The following is an 18,269-nucleotide window of genomic DNA, read 5'->3' on the forward strand; positions in this document are numbered from 1 at the left end:
AAATAAATAAATATTTAAAAAAAAAAACCTTGGGGTGGAGAGCTAGCTGCACAGGATGCTACAGGTCCAGGCCCAGATATAGGCACTCATTGCCTTTTCCAAAAGAGAAAATTCAGAGCCACAGGTTGTGAACATGACATCTCCAGTTCCTCATTCCCATGTCAGGCATACTCTACTTGAAAGCACTGGTAATACTTAAATTATTAACTGTCAAAGTCCAAGAGCTTCCATTCCAGAATGAGATCAGCTTGGTTCCACCTGCCCCAAGCCCATGATTGTTTTTTCCCCAATAGCAATGGCTTGGGCAGAAATTTGGATGAAAGAGTCCACTCTAAAGTTTCTTCTGAGCCTTGGATGGATAGTAAGTGGTGGTGGTAGTAGTGGAGAAGGGTTATTAGGGAAGGTTATTTGGGAGTTTTTCCATAAAAAATGATACTTAAACAGGATTTTCAAGAAACAGCTGAGGTGGTGCCTTGTGGGTTCTTCCTGCATGGTCGTGTTCTTTTGCTTGGGCCCTTGCACCAGCAGGATGGGCAAGTGTCGTGGCCTCTGTACTGCCAGGAAGCTCCGCAGTCACCTGTAGGACCAGAATTGGCACAACAAGCAGTACACGCAGTCCCATCTGGGCACAGCCCTGAAGGCCAGCCCCATCAGTGGTGCTTCCCATGCAAAGGGGATCGTGCTGGAAAAAGTAGGGGTTGAGGCCAAGCAGCCCAATTCTGTCATCAGGAAGTGCGTTAGAATCCAGCTGATCAAGAACAGCAAGAAAATCCGCAGCTTTTGTCCCTAAGGATGGGTGCTTAAACTTCACCTAGGAAAACGATGGAGTGCTCGTTGCTGGATTTGGTTGAAAAGGTCTGTTTTAAAGCTGTTAAAGTAGCCAATATCTTTTGGCTCTCTACAAAGGCAAGAAGGAAAGACCAAGATCATAAATTTTGATGATGAAAAGACATTAGTAATAAATTTTCATATTAAAAAAAGAAAAATGAAACAGCTGAGTTGAGAATACACATTCCCTTATATCATTTTCTTTTTCTTCACTCCCTTCCATCCTTCCTGCCTGCCTGCTTTTCCTCTTTCCTTCCTTCCTTTCTTTTTTTCTCTTCTTCTTCTTTACCCTCCTCCTCTCCTCCTCTTCTCCTCCCACACTTCCTCTTTATTCTCCTCCTTCTCTCTCCCTGTCCTTTTTGGCTAGCTTCTTGGAAGAGAATTCTACATGTGACTTCATTTTCTCAGTCTAGTTTCTGTCCTCATACCTTCTCAAAATTACTTTGGCAAAGGAATCCAAGGACTCTCATAGCTAAGTGCAGAAGAGAGTGCTGTTTTGGCCTGGAACATTTGACCAGTTCATTTAAGAAAACAAAACAAAACCTGAGGGCTGGGGATTATAGTTTAGCAGAACAGTGCCTGCCTGGCAAGTGTGAGGTTGACTTTGATTCCTGCTTAAAAAAAAAAAAAAAATTCTGCGATCAGTTAAATTTAACAAAGTTTATTTGAGCAAGAAAAGGTTCTGGAACTGGTAGCATTCCAGAATGAAGCTGGTTTGGAAGGCCTCAGATGACCGCAGTGCAGGTTACATTTATAGCCAGAAAAAAGGAAGTGACCTATAGAAACATCCTGATTAGCTGTCTTCAGCATTTGCCTTACATGGGCATGGTGTGAGGAGGTATTTGCCTTATAGGACATGGTCTGAGCAGTTGGTGCCTGTGATTAGCTGATGCTGACTGTTGTGATTGGATGAGATTCAGTTTTCTCTTATATGAAAAGACTTGTTTTCATACTGAGTTTACTTGCTGAATTAGGTTGCAGTTCATTACATAAGGTGCCAGCCATGTTGCCAAATTTTGTCACCCAAGTACACAAACAGTTTTAGGTCAAATTTAATGGGTCACTCTTCTCCCAAACTACCTGAGCAATTTCAGGCATGTCACCTCTTTACATTCTTCAAAAACATGCACGCTTTTCTTCATCTTGTTCATGTTGTTCTTTTATTTTTATTTTTATTTATACCAGGGATCGAACTCAGGACCTTTGCTTGCCAGGCAGGTGGTTAGGCTGCTGAATTATATTCCTGGACAGACATGTGCACCCTGTACAGGTCTTCTCTTGGGTGAACTCCTCCAATAATCTGGTGTAAACTTCTACTGACATACTAATGATTTCCACATCTTTAGCCCTGCTTCTCCCAGAGTTACCCAGAACTTTTCCTGTAACAAATGGAAGCACTTCAAATTTAATATGTCCTAAACTGAACCAATCCACTATTTTTACCCTTCAACTTCACCTCTTCTTGTTTTCTCTAATTCAGATTATAGCATCTGCTCAGCTCCCAACCTGCATCTCTTCCTACCTCTGAGTCAATTAAGGATTTTTTGTGTGTGTGTGCAGGGTCTCACTATGCAGCTTGGACTCCTAGTGATCCTCCTGATTTCTGCCTCCCTAGTGCTGGGATTACAGGAGTTGTATGTTATGGGTTGGTGCTGAAAGAAATGATGAGAGGACATGATGAATATAGCTTCAGAGGTCTCACTGAGATTAGTCTCCAAGAGAGCCCAGAGCCTCAAAAGCATCTCACATTTATTGAGGGCTAAAGGCAGGCTAAGGAATGTGCATAATTACTTAAGTGAATACAAACTACTATCTCTACTGACCTCCACCATTTGCCTAACACTAGATCCACACAAATGCTAGCTGATAACATCCCAAGCAAGGGATCAAAGAACAGGGCGCCTTCAGGGGAATCTGTTGCCTGCAGCCTTGAATCCCAGCTTGCTGGGAATTTACAAGTGAGAGACGGCTGCTCTCCTTGGGCTCTGCCTATTGCTTCCTGCTCCCTTGGGACATTAGGCTTTTGTTTCATATCTGTATTTCTATAACAGGATTGTGCCACCACCCCCAGACTCCATCACCAGTTCAGCACACCCAGAGGTAGGGCCAGTGTGACTTGTGGTGCCAGGGATCGAACCCTGGCCCTGATACTTACCTAAGCAAGCGCTTAGTCTGCCGAGCTATATCTCCGGCCCTTGAGTCAATTAAACTAGGGCTCCACGCGTAACATTTAAAAAATTACATTTAATTTTGAATAGGTCATAAATATATCCATATGATACATAATTAAACAATATAAATGGGCATACATTCAGAATGCTTTCTCTTTCTTTTGTTTCTGTCTACATGTGTGTTCTGATTGCTATATGTAATTACTTTTTTGTTTTCTAGGTATATTAACTAGGGTCCTATTACTATAATAAATACCTGTGATAATGAATTTATGATAGAAAATGTTCATTTTGGTTTGCACGTTTGTAGGGTCCATTCCATGATTCATTGGCTGCACTGCTTTTGGGCCTGAAGGGAGGCATCACATTATGGTGGGGAGTGCGTTATGGAGCAAGCTGCTCACTTTGTGGCACCAGGAAGAAAAGAGAGCAAGAGGAAGGGGCTGGGGTGCCACCTACCTCTTCAGATGCACATCCCCAATGAGTGAAGGATCTCCTACCATGCTTTACCTCTTCAACTGCACCACCTCCCAAGTGTACCAAGCTGGGGACCAAGGTTTTAGCATCTAGGCCTGTGGGGGACATTTCAGATCCCAACCATTTATTTATTTATTTATCTTTCTGGGGGAAAATTCTTTTTTTTTTCTTCCATAATTTTATTGAGAGACATATAGCAATGAGACAGTTTCAAATCAAATTGGTATGACAGTTTCAATAATTAACACATTGCATATTCTCTTCCAAGTGGTTATTTGCTGTACAAGATGCAGACATGATATCATATTTACAAACACTATTAGAACAAATCCCTCTATTCATTAAGAGAATGTAAGTATACATCTATCCTAACCATTTTTAATACACAGATACAAAATGGTCATTCATCTGTATCCCCTTTTTTTGTTTAGTTCTGTCATTTAAATATTCTAGGTGTGTGAACTCAGCCAAATATTCCAAAATAGTCCAATAGTCCATAATAGTATTGGGTCTTCTGCTTGACTGGCAATGTCAGAAGTTGTTGACCTGAGTCCCCTACAGCTCAACATAACAGCATGGCTTTACTTCTTATACTTTGTTTTTATACTTTTCTGCTGGATGGTTAAGACCAAGATAAAGCAAGACCTATGCAACAAGAGTTGTAGCTTTTGCAGATCCCAACCATTTAGGTGACATTTAGATAAGGTCATTTTTTGTTTCTTGGGGCTGAAATAAACAAACAAAAAATGTTCTTTTTTCTATCTTTTATCATATACATTAGTCAGATATACACATTATAATCCTGACAGTTATATACTTTATACTTTCAGCACCTTGTTTTTCTTATTTAATATATTTTAATATATCTTAATGTTATCTTCCTGTTTATAGCCACAGAGTGCTGGATTATGTGGCTGTATCATTGTTTATTTATCCAGTTTTTTAATCAATGTGCTCATGAGTTGTTTCCACTCTTTTGGTGGAACTCAGGATTGAACTCAGACCTTACACTTGCCAGGGAAGTCCTTATTCTACTGAGCCACCTCCCTGGCCCCTGTTTCCGCTCTTTTGCAGTGCCTCAATGCTACAATGAGTAACCAAGTACGAATGGTTACTCATGTGCATTTATACGTATAGGATAAGTTCACAGGATTTCCTAGGTCAAAGAGTAAATGCTTTTATAATTTTAAGCAATATTAGCTTTCCTTCCACAGTTTTACCGAGAGACTGTATCAATCTTTTGAACTTAAAAATACTGAATAAGAGATGGTGTCCTAATATTATTTTAATCTGATTTTCTCATGAGTTAAATTTAATATATTTTTTATGTTTAGTAGGTATTTGAATTTCTTTTCTAGGAGTTTGCATTCCTCCTGGGTTGTTGGCCTTTTTTTTTTTTTTTTTCTAAATCCTAGACACTCATCATCTCTTAGTGAAATTAATCCTTTACCTGTGATATATTTTCTCCATGGTTTGTTGAGTTTGCTTATATTTTTCTGAGCAAAAGTTTTCAACCAAATTTTCTACTGATACAGTGACATTTGTCTTTCCTAGCATCTTTTTTTTTTTTTTTTTTCAGAACCAGGGATTGAACTCAGGCTCTTGCACTTGCCAGCCAAGCGCTTATGCTACTGAGCCATCTCCTTGGCCCCCTAGTATCTTGTTTTAAGTATTAGTTAGCAAAATGTTTCTCCTTTCAAGGTTATAAAATAGTTCTTCCATGTTTTGACACTTCATAAATTATTATTATTTAGCTTTTGAGACAGGGCCTCACTGTGTGGTTCAGGATGGCTGTAAACTCACTATGTAGCCCAGATTGGTTGTGAACTTGTGGAGACACTTCTGCCTCAGCTTCTTGAGTGCTGGGATTATAGGCATGAGCCACCACACCCCGCTTTCTTTTGATACTCATACAGGTTTCATATTTTATAGTTTAATCTTTTTTTTAAAAAAATTTATTTATTTTATTTATGTGTGTGTGTGTGTGTGTGTGTGTGGCCAGCTCAGCCCACCAGGGGGCGGGGCTGGCTGGCATGTGGTGCTGGGGGATTGAACCACGGTCCCTGTGCTTTGCTAAGCTTGTTCTAAGTAGGTGCTTTAGACCACTGAGCCATCTCACCAGCCCTATAGTTTAATCTTTCATCCATTTGTAGCAATATTTGCCCTGGCCTGTGGTGGCAAGATATGGACCTAATATTGTGTCTTTCCGGATGACCAACGGGTTTTCTACTTAATAGAAGTCTATTCTTAAGAGATGTCCCCTTTGTCATTCACCAGCTGCTGACTCCGTCCTTCCCACTTCCATTCCGCCAGAGCCACTAGAACCAGTAGCTACTTGGCCTATCACTCAGGACAAGGAACAAATTTTTGAAAGATGCTTCGGAGAAACCCTGAATAAGATTAACCAAGAGGGGAGGAGGTCAGGAAGTGAGACGACTGATTGATCTATTAGACAGGAAGAGAGACAACAGGGACAGTTGATGAGACTTCCCCCCTGCGCACTCTGGCCTTGCTGTGCTTTCTCTGGTATTTTTGGGTACATCCTTTACAACGTGGCGAGGGGCCCGCTCCCCTGGGAAGCCTCCCTTGATTGCAACACACATGCACACACACGCACACAGCCCGGTGTTCAAACATTACGCGAACCCATACTGTCCAGTACTTCTTCCACCACCGCTCTCTCCCCAAAGCCTCGTATGGTGCATTAAGCGCAAGGCACCGTTGTCCAATCGTGTATCTGGTCATACACCGAGTCCTCTCCACGGAGGAAAAAGAGGGGCAAAGGCACACAAGTAGAAAAGAGCCAACGACCGACAGCCTCGAGGGGACAGTCGGTCCAGCAGACGACGAACGCTCACCGCGACCATCGAGATGCACCTCTGAGACCTCCGAAGTCCTAGAGAGGAGACGGAAGGAAAGTTCTCCGTGCGCACCTGGCTGACGGTGTCCGCTACTCACTTCCTGTCCGCGGAGGGCTCGGAGGATCCCAGAACGCGTGCCGGGCTACCGGGCCGCGGGTTCGCGGGTGAGAGCCTGGTGCAGGCACTGTGATCGCGGCGGGCAGCGGTTTTCCGGGCGGGCTGCGGTGCGACTGTGGTGCGAGGCGGTGCGGGTGGCGACTCGGGTGGGCCGCGCCTTTGGAGGCTCAGGTAGGAGCGAGGCTCATCCTGCGCCGCCATGCTCGGCCTAAGTAACGCAGGATGTCCGCGAACCCGAGAGAGCTTGAACTGGGGCTGAACTCTTCTCGATAGAAGTGAAAGTAATCATTGTAGAATAGGACGTAGAACAGCCATTAGAAAAAAAAAAAAAAAAAAAAAAACACAAAAAACCTTCTATTTGTCCCGTGCTGGAGATGGAGGATGAGGACTTCTCTTGCCTAAAAGGGAATCTGGTGCGTGGAGACACTGTTAAACATTGGCACTACAGTACACTAAATGCACTAGTGGGAATGAGCAGATGCAACAGCTAGAAAGGCATGAAAGAGAAATCAGGATGCAACAGAGAAAATGGGTACTGTAGACTGAAAGTGCAAAATCGATTTAAAGTGTGTGTGTATGTATGTATAAATACACAACCAAAAAATATTTAGCAGAAGTTTAGGGCGTGCCTCTGTCACTTGTTTATTCTCTAGACCAGTCAGGGTGATGTTTGGATTTAGGGTCTCCCTAGCCTACGACGACCTTCCTGCCCCCCTCTTCCCATTCCCCATGGAGGTAAATAGGACTCATTTTCCATCTACTACAAACCTGTTCCTCAGGAATACTTGAACTTACATTAATCATTTTTCTTTTTAAACTTCTCATGTTTCATCTATCTGTATATCTGTACATCAGCCCATGTATTTTGGGGAGGCACACCTTGGCTCCATTGCCTTTAGACTGAGCACCCCATCCTATTCCAAGGCATGGAAAGTAATTTCTAACCTCAAGGCTTTTTCCTAGAGTACTCTTTGAATGACTGTCTCACAGTCTTCCTTTAATTTGTGGGCTAAGTATCATGGCTTTAGAAAAGTCTGATCCAAGTCCATTGGCCCCATGAACCCACCAGTTATTTCCTTCCCAGAACTTCTTTCTGCTTGCAGTTTCTGTGTATTTGCTTTTTCTGTCAGCTGCATTAATATGAACTTCAAGAGGGCAGGCACTATTCTCTCCATGTTTGAGAGGGTACACACACACACACACACACACACACAAACACTGAGAAAGGCATGCATTGCTTAATGATAGGGACATGGTCAGAGAAATACGTTCTTGTGTAGACACCTTTGAATAGACTTACCTGACCTAGATAGTCTAGGTTAATTAACATGGCCTTGTGGTTCAATCAAGAAATACAGTACTATATGAAGCTGCTACTGGCAAAGCAGAGTATTCTGTCTTAGAGTGAACCTTTGAATAAGTAGGAGGAGCACAACTGTAACATGATTAAAAGCATAATACAGTAAATATTTAGCCAGTAGCATAGTTGTATATTATTATCAAGCAAACTGATATTACACGACAGGAATTTTTCAGCTGTTATAATCCTATGGGTCTACTGTCATAATATGCAGTGCATGACTGTGTATCTGTATGTTGAATGTATGTTTCCTTTAGTGTTGAAAGAGTGGGCCCTGGTACTAACTTAATCGTAACCCATTTTATACTATTTCCTGTTGTAGAGTTATCATCTCAAAGAGATCCTAATCATTTCTGGGTGATAAATCTTATACATAGTTTGTACCCAATAGTGATTTTTGTAAATTCTGTGTTTAATTGACATGGCCATTAGGAAATATGTTCATCCTTTTAAAAAAAATACCTTGTAGCAGGTTCTCCAACAGAATATTCACTAGTGTAGGCATAGGACCAACCTTTGTGTGTTTCATGTTCTCAAAAGGCTCATTTGTGCTGTCATCTTCAGTCTTTGGGGAGGGAGTGTGAAGATGCTTAAAGAGCGTCCAGGGATGGCGGAAGATCCTCAGCATCGAATGGATATTCCTGTGGTGAAACTGGAGAAAGAGTTGCTGTGGGGCAGGGGACAGGAAGATTCTAGTCCTGAGACTTTTCGTCTGAGGTTTCGGCAGTTCCGTTACCAGGAAGCAGCAGGTCCCCAGGAAGCCCTCAGGGAACTCCAAGAGCTCTGTCGCCGGTGGCTGCAGCCTGAGCTGCACACCAAGGAGCAGATCCTGGAGCTGCTAGTGCTGGAGCAGTTCCTCACCATCCTGCCCCGAGAGTTCTATGCCTGGATTCGAGAACACAGCCCGGAAAGCGGCAAGGCCCTGGTGGCTATGGTGCAGGCCTTGACTGACAACACGCTGGACACCAAGGCGGTGGGTGAGAAGAGGGTATCTGGGTCTTGTACTGGTGGTGTGGGAATTAAAGAATGAAGAGGCTTGAAGAAACAGTGGGAGTAAAGGAGGTGTTCCCAGCTCTTTGGGAATCCGAGCAGAGGCTGGCTCTATTTCCTTGCTGAGCCTCATGCCTAAAGAAGGCAGTTATGATTGTTTCCAGGGCCCTTTATAGAGCCAGCCCCGCTTTGGGGGAGCTGCCTGTGGGAATGCAGGGAATCCTACTTGGTGAATACTTTTCCCATGAGTTGTTTGTGGCTTTGCAGTTTCCATGTCTGGAACACTGGCTCGTAGGGTTTCTGGAGTGATTATGTGGTGGTGCTCTGATGACACCAGCTGACTATACCCCCCTCCCCCGGATAATGCCTTGACACTGTGGCCATGTTCCCATCACTGTGGTACAGTCATATGACTGAGGGCTGGGAAAGGAGGGCAAGTCCCCAAATCCTAGGCATTCTGTAGTCTGGCCTCCCTTCTATACTACCATCATCCCTTCCTTCCTGTCTCTGTGGAGTCTAAGAGAACTTGTTTTCTACTTCTAACTCAGGATCCTGAGAGTTGACAAGGAAGGGCCTTGGTTTTGTGAGTGTGTCTCAGCATGGGAGGCCTCCTGGCTGCCCTTGCTTTATGTAGAGTAGCTGTTTCTCACTGTCTAATTTGCTACAGAGTATAGGCTTTGCATTTTTAAGGTTTTAGCTTCTGAGGCTGGAAAATTTGTTTTCTAGTGAATACGTAGTGTTAAAATGCTCAGCAGGATAATCTTTGGGCTCTGTGCTGGTATGGGAAATTTGATGAGTGTCAAGGCAAACAGAAGGACCCTAGTCCAATGGCATGGATAGATACATTTGCCCAGGGCCTGCAAAAGGGATTTTAGCCTGTTTTACCTTGTCACCTATATCCTTGAGAGAAACTCAGCTGGGTTTTCTTTCCTCTTCTCCAAAGCCAGAATGGTTCTTAGTTCTCTTTTTAGGTTTTAATTCAGTTCTCTTCATAGCCTTCACCAAGCCTCATTCTAACTGGTTTTGGGAACTGTTCTTAGGTTCCATGCCATGTGCAGGGAGAGCAGCAGGAGACAGTCACCAGCAGAGGTGCTTGGGAGCCAGGTGTCCCCCTGGGGCCAGTGGATGTGAAGCCTGAGTGGGGGATGCCTCATGAGGAAGGAGTTCAAGGCTTAGACCAGAGCACCGAGGAGCAACTGAGCCAGCACCCTGGAGACGGGACCCAGGCCTTCCAGGAGCAGGGTAAGATGCAGACAGCAAGCCTGGAAAGCATGGAGCACTGCTCTGCAGTCATCCTCCCACTCATTTGCTTCAGAAACCCAGCAGTGGATAAACTCCTGCTTGGTGTAATTCTGAATTTTTCTGCCTACTTCGTTGACCTCAGTAGGACACAGATGAAATTTTCTTCACCTCAATTCTGATTTCTGGAGGATATGACTGGGGAATCATGTTCTCTTATCATTTCTTCTCCTGTCCCATGCATCCTTCTAGAAATAGCCAGAGATATGCAGCTGACAAGTGGAAATATTTACTAAGGGGGCAAAGCACATGTCTCACAATAATGTGGGATTTTCTTCTGTTACTGAATCTCAAAGGAGGTCATCTTGAAGTAAGGTCAGGGGACATGAATAACCATGAAAGGGCAGAGTTGGTATTGTTTCCTCAGCTGAGATTAGGTCAGGTAACATTTAGATTGCTCTGTGTGGGTCCATGTGGCTCTAAAGTGATTCTGTTTGAAATCTCTAGGCTGAGGCTGTGGTAGGATGGGTGGGTGGGGTGCCTTTGGGCAAACTGATGATAGTGTTGATCCTTTCCCTGCCTTTTGTCCTTCCTCAGCACTGCGGATTCTTCAGGCAGGTCCCAGCCTTCCCTCACTGGGCACCAGAGACCAAGAGATGACAGCTGGGTTTCTTACAGCAGGATCGCAGGTGAGCTGTGACTGCCCTCTTAGAGACCACATGATGTTTTGAAGAGATGAAGCCTCCCCAAGGCTTACCTGCACAGCAAAATGCCATCCACAAAGTTGAGTCACTGCCTTGCTAGTGCTGATGGCATGGCTGTGTTGTGTTCTCCACTTTGCCACCATCTTTCAGTTGTTAATCTGCACTGAGCCTCACATCTGGCCCTTGTCACAGAGTGACACAGTGGTATTTCCCTTTATGACGAGGAAGACAGTGAGAAAGTTTTCATAGGCATGTCTTCTTGGCTCTAGTGGTTGCCCTACAGGTGGTACTCTTTGTAGCTGCTTCTGCTATTACTCTTCCTCTGTTGATGTCAGAGAGAGGCAGCTGGCCAAGTGTGAAGTATTTTTGGGCACGCATTTGCCAGTCCAGGAGTTGGGGCCTTGGTAGCACTGGTAGACCTGCCTTGCCTGGGGGTGATGCGAGTAGAGATGGGTACTCCTGCCACAGTTTAAACCTCTTGCATAGGGTGTTGAGTGCTGCTAGGGAGGTGGGTTCCTAGAGGGGCACCTCTGTGAAGGGGAAGGGTCGTAAAGGGCTTGATGAAGAAAAGGCATTCAAAAGGTAAGAAAGGCATTAAAAGGTAGAAAAAAGGTAAGTTAAGCTTGACCGAGATACAGCCATATTTGAGCAAGGGTTGATGCTGCTCCATTTCCTCCTCTTGTTTTCCAAGGGAACAGTTTGCAGAGGGTGAGGAATGATGTCCACCTCTGCATTCTGCCGGATCTTCCTTTTTTACCGGAGTGGTTCTTTATGATATAGTGAATGAGAAAGCGAGAGCACGTTTCCTTTATTATGGTGCTGTTCTTTAAGATGAGGCTTGAGGGACATGAGGCATTTGCCTTAAGCTGGGCGTGGTGATGCATGCCTGTAATTCCAGCCCTTGGGAGGGTAGGCAGGAGGATTGCCTCCAGTGAGTTCAAAGCCAGCCTGAACTATATAGTGAGCCCTTGTCTCAAAACAAACAGACAAAACCAAAACAAAACAAAAACCCATAAAACCCCAGTTCTTTTTCCTTAAATTGTGGGGTGGTGGATGCTTCTGCTCCTAGGCCATCCAGGGGCAGATTCCTTGTGCCTTCCTGCTCTGCTCAGTCCTCTGTTTACTGTGTTCACTGCTGCTGGTAGACTGCTCTTTAGGGATCCTTATTTATGCACAATATTGTTTCAGGGGTTGGCGTCCTTTAAAGACATGGCCTTAGCCTTCCCTGAGGAGGAGTGGAGACATGTAACCCCAGCCCAGATTGACTGTTTTGGGGAATATGTGGAACCTCAGGACTGTGGGATCTCTCCAGGTAAGGCTCTGTCTCCATCTGTACCGTTCTGGAAACTTTATATGTTGTTATTATGAAAATTCTTTCAACTCTACGTTTGTTTTTACAAACGTAGAGTTGAAAGAATTTTCATAATAACAACATATAAAGGTTTATGAAACAAAGAATAAATCAGAAGTAATAGCAGTGTACTTCATATTTTATCAGCCAGTGTACCTGTAACACCCGTTTCGTTTCATCTTCTAATGGTTTTATTTTCTCTTGGATTCTTTGTTCCCCAGCATATTTTCTCCTGTTTTTCTTCTTTGTCTTTTCCTTATTCTCTGTGAAAATCTGTTCTGTTAACTTACAGAGAGCATAAAAGATCAGAATGAGGACAGAAAGGTCAAATTGGGGTGCTTAGTCCCACCCAGAATAGAGGTGGTCTGCAGGTAAAGCTGTGTGGACAGACTAAGTTCATTTATTTAGCCAGCATTTAGCAAGTGTCTCCTGGAAGTCCCCCTCCAGACTAGATTCCTGGATCCCAGTTAGGTGGCAGGAGCAGTGTGTGCAGGGCTGGGGAGCTGAATGACTTGAGGACTTCTGTCCTGTAGCTGGGATGGCTTTGTAATCATTAGGGGAAGGCAGAACATATCAATGAATGTAAATTAGTGTTCGCAGTGACATCACACATAAATAAGTGCAGAATAACTCACCTTACTGTATCAATGCAGAAAAGGCCAGGGAAAAGAATAACCAGGAAACCACCAACTTAGATTTTGAAGGGATTGAAAGTTTAAATTAGCAGAAAGTTAAGTGGGAGGGCATTAAAATTTGTCAGACTCTTCTGTAAAAGGGCAGAGAGGTAGGAAGAACTAACAGAAGGTCTGAATTTAGTGTCTGAATGTGAAAGGTGTTGAGATTGTTGGTCAAGGGAAAGCAAAAAAAGGAGTTCCATAAACTGGGACATGTATGGAAGCAGAGTTCTAATGTGTACATTTTCTTAGTCACCAAGGAGTCACTTTTGATCTCCTTTCTCCTGTAGGTGTTGGGAGCAAGGAAAAGGAGGAAAAATCCCAGCAGGAAGACCTTAAAGGGGCATTTGCTGGGCTGACTTCAGAGAGGTTTGGAGAAACGGCTGTCCAGGGTCCTGGCCTGGGACAAGCCTGTGATCCCCAGGAGCCCACGGCGTCTGGGGGTGGCCTGCCAGTACCTCCTGCTTCCCAGCACAGCGTCCCCCTGCCCAGTGACCTCAAAACTCACAATTCCTGGAAGCCTTTCCAGTGCCGTGAGTGTGGCAAGGGCTTCAGCCGGAGTTACAATCTTGTTAGACACCGGCGAACCCATGAGGAGAAGTCCTTTGGCTGTGTGGAGTGTGGAAAGGGCTTCACCCTGAGGGAGTACCTCATGAAGCATCAGAGGACCCACCTGGGAAAGAGGCCCTTTGTGTGCAATGAGTGTTGGAAGACCTTTAGCCAGAGACACCACCTGGAGGTCCACCAGCGGAGCCACACTGGGGAGAAGCCCTATAAGTGCGGGGACTGCTGGAAGAGCTTCAGTCGCAGGCAGCACCTGCAGGTGCACCGGAGGATGCACACTGGTGAGAAGCCATACACGTGTGAGTGCGGCAAGAGCTTCAGCAGGAATGCCAACCTGGCTGTGCACCGGCGTGCTCACACAGGCGAGAAGCCGTATGGGTGCCAGGTGTGCGGGAAGTGCTTCAGCAAAGGGGAGCGGCTGGTCAGACACCAGAGGATCCACACGGGTGAGAAGCCCTACCACTGCCTGGCCTGCGGGCGCAGCTTCAACCAGAGGTCTATCCTTAACCGGCACCAGAAGACCCAGCATCGCCAGGAACCCCCAGTGCAGTGAGGGCGCTGTGTGGAGGAGAGCCCTGCCACACAGGTGTCTTTCATTTTAGGGAAGTGCTGGGAGACGTGCAGCTGTGGCTGTGGGATGGTACTGTGGCCCACTTTCTTTCCATGTGCTGCCAAACACAGGAAGAGAACAAGACCAGCTTTATCCAGGGCTTTGGGAAGGCACAGGTGCTTGTGCCTTCTGTCCGAGCAGTGGCAAGCTTTCCTTACCATCTTTTAGGGAAACAGTATCCTGAGCTTCAGGTCTGCCTGGGAGTTTTTCACCATCAGGGGGTTGTTCAAATCTACCTCTTGAACAAGTCCAATAGCACGGGCAGAATTTTGTTACAAGTTGGTAACTCCAAAGCTCATTTTTTGGAGGGTTCCATCCCGCCTAAAGATCATTAGCTCAGATTCTCTGTCCCCCACCCTACACCCTCTCTTTACCTCCTGTGCTGTTGGTGCTGAGTGTACCATAGTGAATGAGATAGGTGAGACCTTGTCATGGAACTTAGGCTGTAGTGGAACCACAGGCCCAAAGCAATCAGTAACCCCAAATATACCAGAGTGTGTTTATGTTGTAAGTACCCCTGGAGAAAATCTTATCATGTGCTCTTAGTCTGCCAGCTGCTTCCGTGCTAGATCTCACCCCCTACTCCCTGCACCCCTTGGGAGCTTCTGTCTCAGCAGCTTTATTTTGCTTTATTTGTAGCCTTTATCTCTGATTGTACTGTTCTAACCTCATCTGTAATATTTCCCCATTCCATTATTCTTTGTACTATAACAACTGTCACTACATTAGACATTATGAAATTAATATTTTGCTATCAATCTCTGAATAAATATGAGAATATTTTTAAAGAAATCTTCAATTCTGTGTAAAGCTGTGATTAAATGAGCCTAAAAGATGAACTTTTTTGTTTTGTTTTGTTTTGAGACAGGGCCTCACTGCATTTCAGGCTGACCTTGAGCTCTGTGTGGCCCAGGCTGGCCACGAACTCACTTCTGCCTCAGCCTCCTGCGTGCTGGGATTACAGGCATGTTCCCCCATACTTGGCTAGTATTAATGCTCTAGATTTGGTGGCACTTTACAGTAAAGAAACACTTAGCAGTAAAGAAAATGCTTTGGTCTGTGTTCTCATCTGAAGTATTCCATAAGTGTTTATTGAAACCTTACAATCTGCTAGGAAGTCTGAGTGCTTGGGACACACTGGGGGAGAAATCCTTGACACTGAAAGACTAACCTGTTGTTCAGTATACTTGATCTCCAGAACTCGTAGGTACTCCCAAGAACTGTTCGGGCATGGGTAGGTATTCTTCATTCTGGCAGCTTTTTGCCCTGAGTTGATTGTACCACTTACCTCTGTTGCTACAAAGCTTCTGTCCTTGGTGCATGTAGACCCTCGTAATCTAAGACATTCGTCATTCTGGACACCACTAATTAGTTGAGATGATGAGGTGATAATGCTGATTTCAGGAACATAAAGTTGTTAGTAGGCATCTAAGAAATATATTTCTTTCAAAAGTGAGAAGATAGAGTATTTCTGTGTTTAATTTTTTTTTTAAATGTTATTTTGCCATCACTAAAGGATTTTCTTGCTGTTTAACAGGCAACTGCACTGCTGTTACATTTATTTATTTGTTTGTTTGTTTATTGGTACTGGGAATTGAACTTACGACTTTATGCTTGCCAGGCAGGCACCGTACTGCTGAGCTATATCCCTTGCTGCTGTGTTACTTTTAGGCTGTGTCTTGAATAATTTGCTGAATAATTTGCCTTTTGCTGACAGTATACTATAGAAAGATATGATTTGTCACATGATGCCTCATAGCATCGTGCACTGTAAAGGTAAATGGTATGACTAATAGTTGAATTACTCAGTAGACTTTGAAACATAATTTTATCACTTAAGATGCTCTTAACCCATCAGCTGTGGCTGTAAGACTATGCTAACCAGGGTGTATTATGTGAAACATACACAGGGATGCTGCTGTTTCTAAGTAGTGCTGAGGTCTATATATAAAATTCACAGGATCTGGACTTGGCCAGGCCCAAATATGGCCTTCCTAGGAGATCTGTATCCCACAGCCAGGCATGGGCCATTGAGGCCACCACATCAGTGGTTTGTGTGTTTACCTGAATTGTTGATTTCTGTTGATCATGCACTTAACCAAGCAGGCCTTTGGGTTTTCAGCAAGAGTCTCTTGAGAGAAGCTGCAGGAAGAACTGAAACTTGCTGTCTTGCTAATGTGGCTTTTTGCATGTCTGCTCTGAGGTCAGAGTTTATAGACAATGTCTGCAAAAGCCTAGATTAAAAGGGAATTTTTCCCATTGAACTGTGGCAACTTTATTTATGATATCTGTTCAACTGTCAGCAAATATTTTCTGTGTTTTTCTATTCTTTTTTTTTTTTGTGGAACTGGGGATTGAACTCAGGCCCTTGCGCTTGCTAGGGAAGTGCTTATTCCACTGAGCCATCTCCCTGGCCCCTGTTTTTCTATTCTTTAAAAACATTTTTATAACAAAATTTCAGATCTATGTAAGTGAATCCTCTTGTAGTCATCATTATACTTCGTTATGAACTCAGCCTATCTTGTTTTATCTCTACCTACTTCTCCTCCACCACTGAAGTATTTTGGAGCAGATCCCCAAATGTTTGTAAATATTTCAGTGTAACTTCAAAACATCTAAGTAATGTTTTTTAAAAACCCACATACTTTTTAAAACAACTTGTTACTTTGGCTTCTAATTCTTGCGACTTATAGTTACTGTCCTTTTTGTTTTTTCTTTAAATGTGTTCATTAAAAAAAAACAACTAGATTATCCTATGACATTTAAAAATATTCTACGTTTTATGTTTGTATCCTTATAATATTATTTAACATTTTTCTTTGTCCTTTGTATTAACTGAAAACTTGGAGGTCTAAAGGCTGTTACCTGATTCACTTTTCACATTTTGCCAAGAACATATTGTGATGGTGGCCTGTCTTTATGTAATGTGAGGAGCTGCTTCTATGTATTTCATCAGTGTAGTAAATGACTTTATTTGTTTTATTTATTTTTTTTCAGGTCCAAATACTACATTTATTACTTACTATTGGGACACATTATATACAAAAGAGGTAAAATGGGTAGATGAAGATTTGAGGAAACCAAGTACACATGCTTGGAATGTTACCATTCTAACTACTACAGAAATACCAAATTTATACAGGTTATTTATTGCTAATGACATTTTGATGCTTGCCAAAAGGAAAATAAGCTACTTGTGTACACCAATAAAAAATTTTCAAAAATTGTGCTTAACCTAATTATAGAATCTTCCTAAAATGGATCAGCAAGAGTCCTACATAGCATCTGTTCTTATTATACTTACATCTTCCATTAAAGACTGAACAGAGTATTTTCACTGCATTGCCAAGAAATCCTGCGTGACAACTACATATATGCGGTTCCTGTAAGACGCATCACGGCACTTGCGCTAAGCCCATTTCTCCATAAAGCTCGCCATATTAGCTCACTACCTGGTTCTCTTCAGCACTTCTTACATGTCTTTTGTCTGATCATCTTCAAGTTTCCTGATTTCATTTTTTAAACAGTTTATTGTTTCACGACTTGCTTTCAATCTCTCCTTAAGCTCTGCAATTTAAAGCTTGTTTTTTTTCTTGGCAGTTTCTAATTTTTCTCTGGTTTTCACTTTAAGTTCTGCAAATTCTGTTTAGTGCTTATAGGCCCCTAAAGTTAGCTGATGTGACATTGTTAACTGTTGAGGGGGCCTGCCCCTTAGCTCAGTTCTTTAAGTGGCTGCTTCAACAAAGCAGTCAGGCTCAGGTTGCTGTGGTTCAATCCCCACAACTCAAGCCAGCCAAACCTGTCCTGAAGGCATTCAGAGCAAAAAAAAAAAAGTAAAAAAAAATTAAAAAAAATCCTTAAAAAAAATTGCGGGGGGTGCGGGGGAAAAATAACTGTTGAATCATTGCTATTGGATCTTGAAATATTTTATCATAGAACTCTGAACTTTTTTTCCCCCAACATCATATTGGTGTCTCATTAGAATAGCTTTAAATGATACAGGGTTACAGGTCTTTCATTAGGGTCAATGAAAAACATTATGATTATTTTGAATTCACCCCATCCTGTTTCAGTGATTTCATATGGAGGCTAAATAACAACTCTTAAAGGATTTCCATAACTTTCATGCAATTTAAATTGGTTTTTTTTCACATATGCTGACATACCCTCATTTCTGTATGGCTTTACTTACACTGTCCACTGATGGGTGTGCCCATTTTCTTCTTTCTTTTTCCCAAAGTATTGAGCAACGTTACCATAAACTATTGGTTTAACAATAGTAACTCCCTTCACTGTCCCTCTGGGGTCAGGCCCCAATTTGGC

General features: G+C 43.3%; 1 protein-coding gene and 1 pseudogene across 4 annotated transcripts; one reads left to right on the top strand and one right to left on the bottom strand.

The window, feature by feature from the left end:
* The first annotated feature begins 6,041 nt into the window (after nucleotides 1–6,041).
* Nucleotides 6,042–14,783, top strand: Zscan25 (zinc finger and SCAN domain containing 25). Of its 4 annotated transcripts, none has more exons than XM_012514409.2 (6): nucleotides 6,042–6,501; nucleotides 8,379–8,787; nucleotides 9,845–10,046; nucleotides 10,641–10,732; nucleotides 11,936–12,059; nucleotides 13,063–14,783. In XM_012514409.2, exons 2-6 carry the CDS (start codon nucleotides 8,401–8,403, stop codon nucleotides 13,887–13,889), a joined length of 1,632 nt encoding a protein of 543 aa, XP_012369863.1. In that variant the 5' UTR covers nucleotides 6,042–6,501; nucleotides 8,379–8,400; the 3' UTR covers nucleotides 13,890–14,783. The 4 variants fall into 4 exon arrangements, with proteins under 4 accessions (XP_012369863.1, XP_023569279.1, XP_023569281.1 ...); XM_023713511.1 differs by having other exon boundaries at nucleotides 6,043–6,501; nucleotides 8,355–8,787; XM_023713513.1 differs by lacking the exon at nucleotides 8,379–8,787 and having other exon boundaries at nucleotides 6,044–6,501.
* Nucleotides 14,784–17,346: 2,563 nt separating this feature from the next.
* LOC101575924 overlaps nucleotides 17,347–18,269 on the bottom strand; it is an 8,643-nt pseudogene continuing 7,720 nt past the window's right edge.

The sequence above is a fragment of the Octodon degus genome, unplaced genomic scaffold (genome assembly GCF_000260255.1).
Source record: "Octodon degus isolate 3935 unplaced genomic scaffold, OctDeg1.0 scaffold00031, whole genome shotgun sequence".
Lineage (NCBI taxonomy): Eukaryota > Metazoa > Chordata > Mammalia > Rodentia > Octodontidae > Octodon > Octodon degus.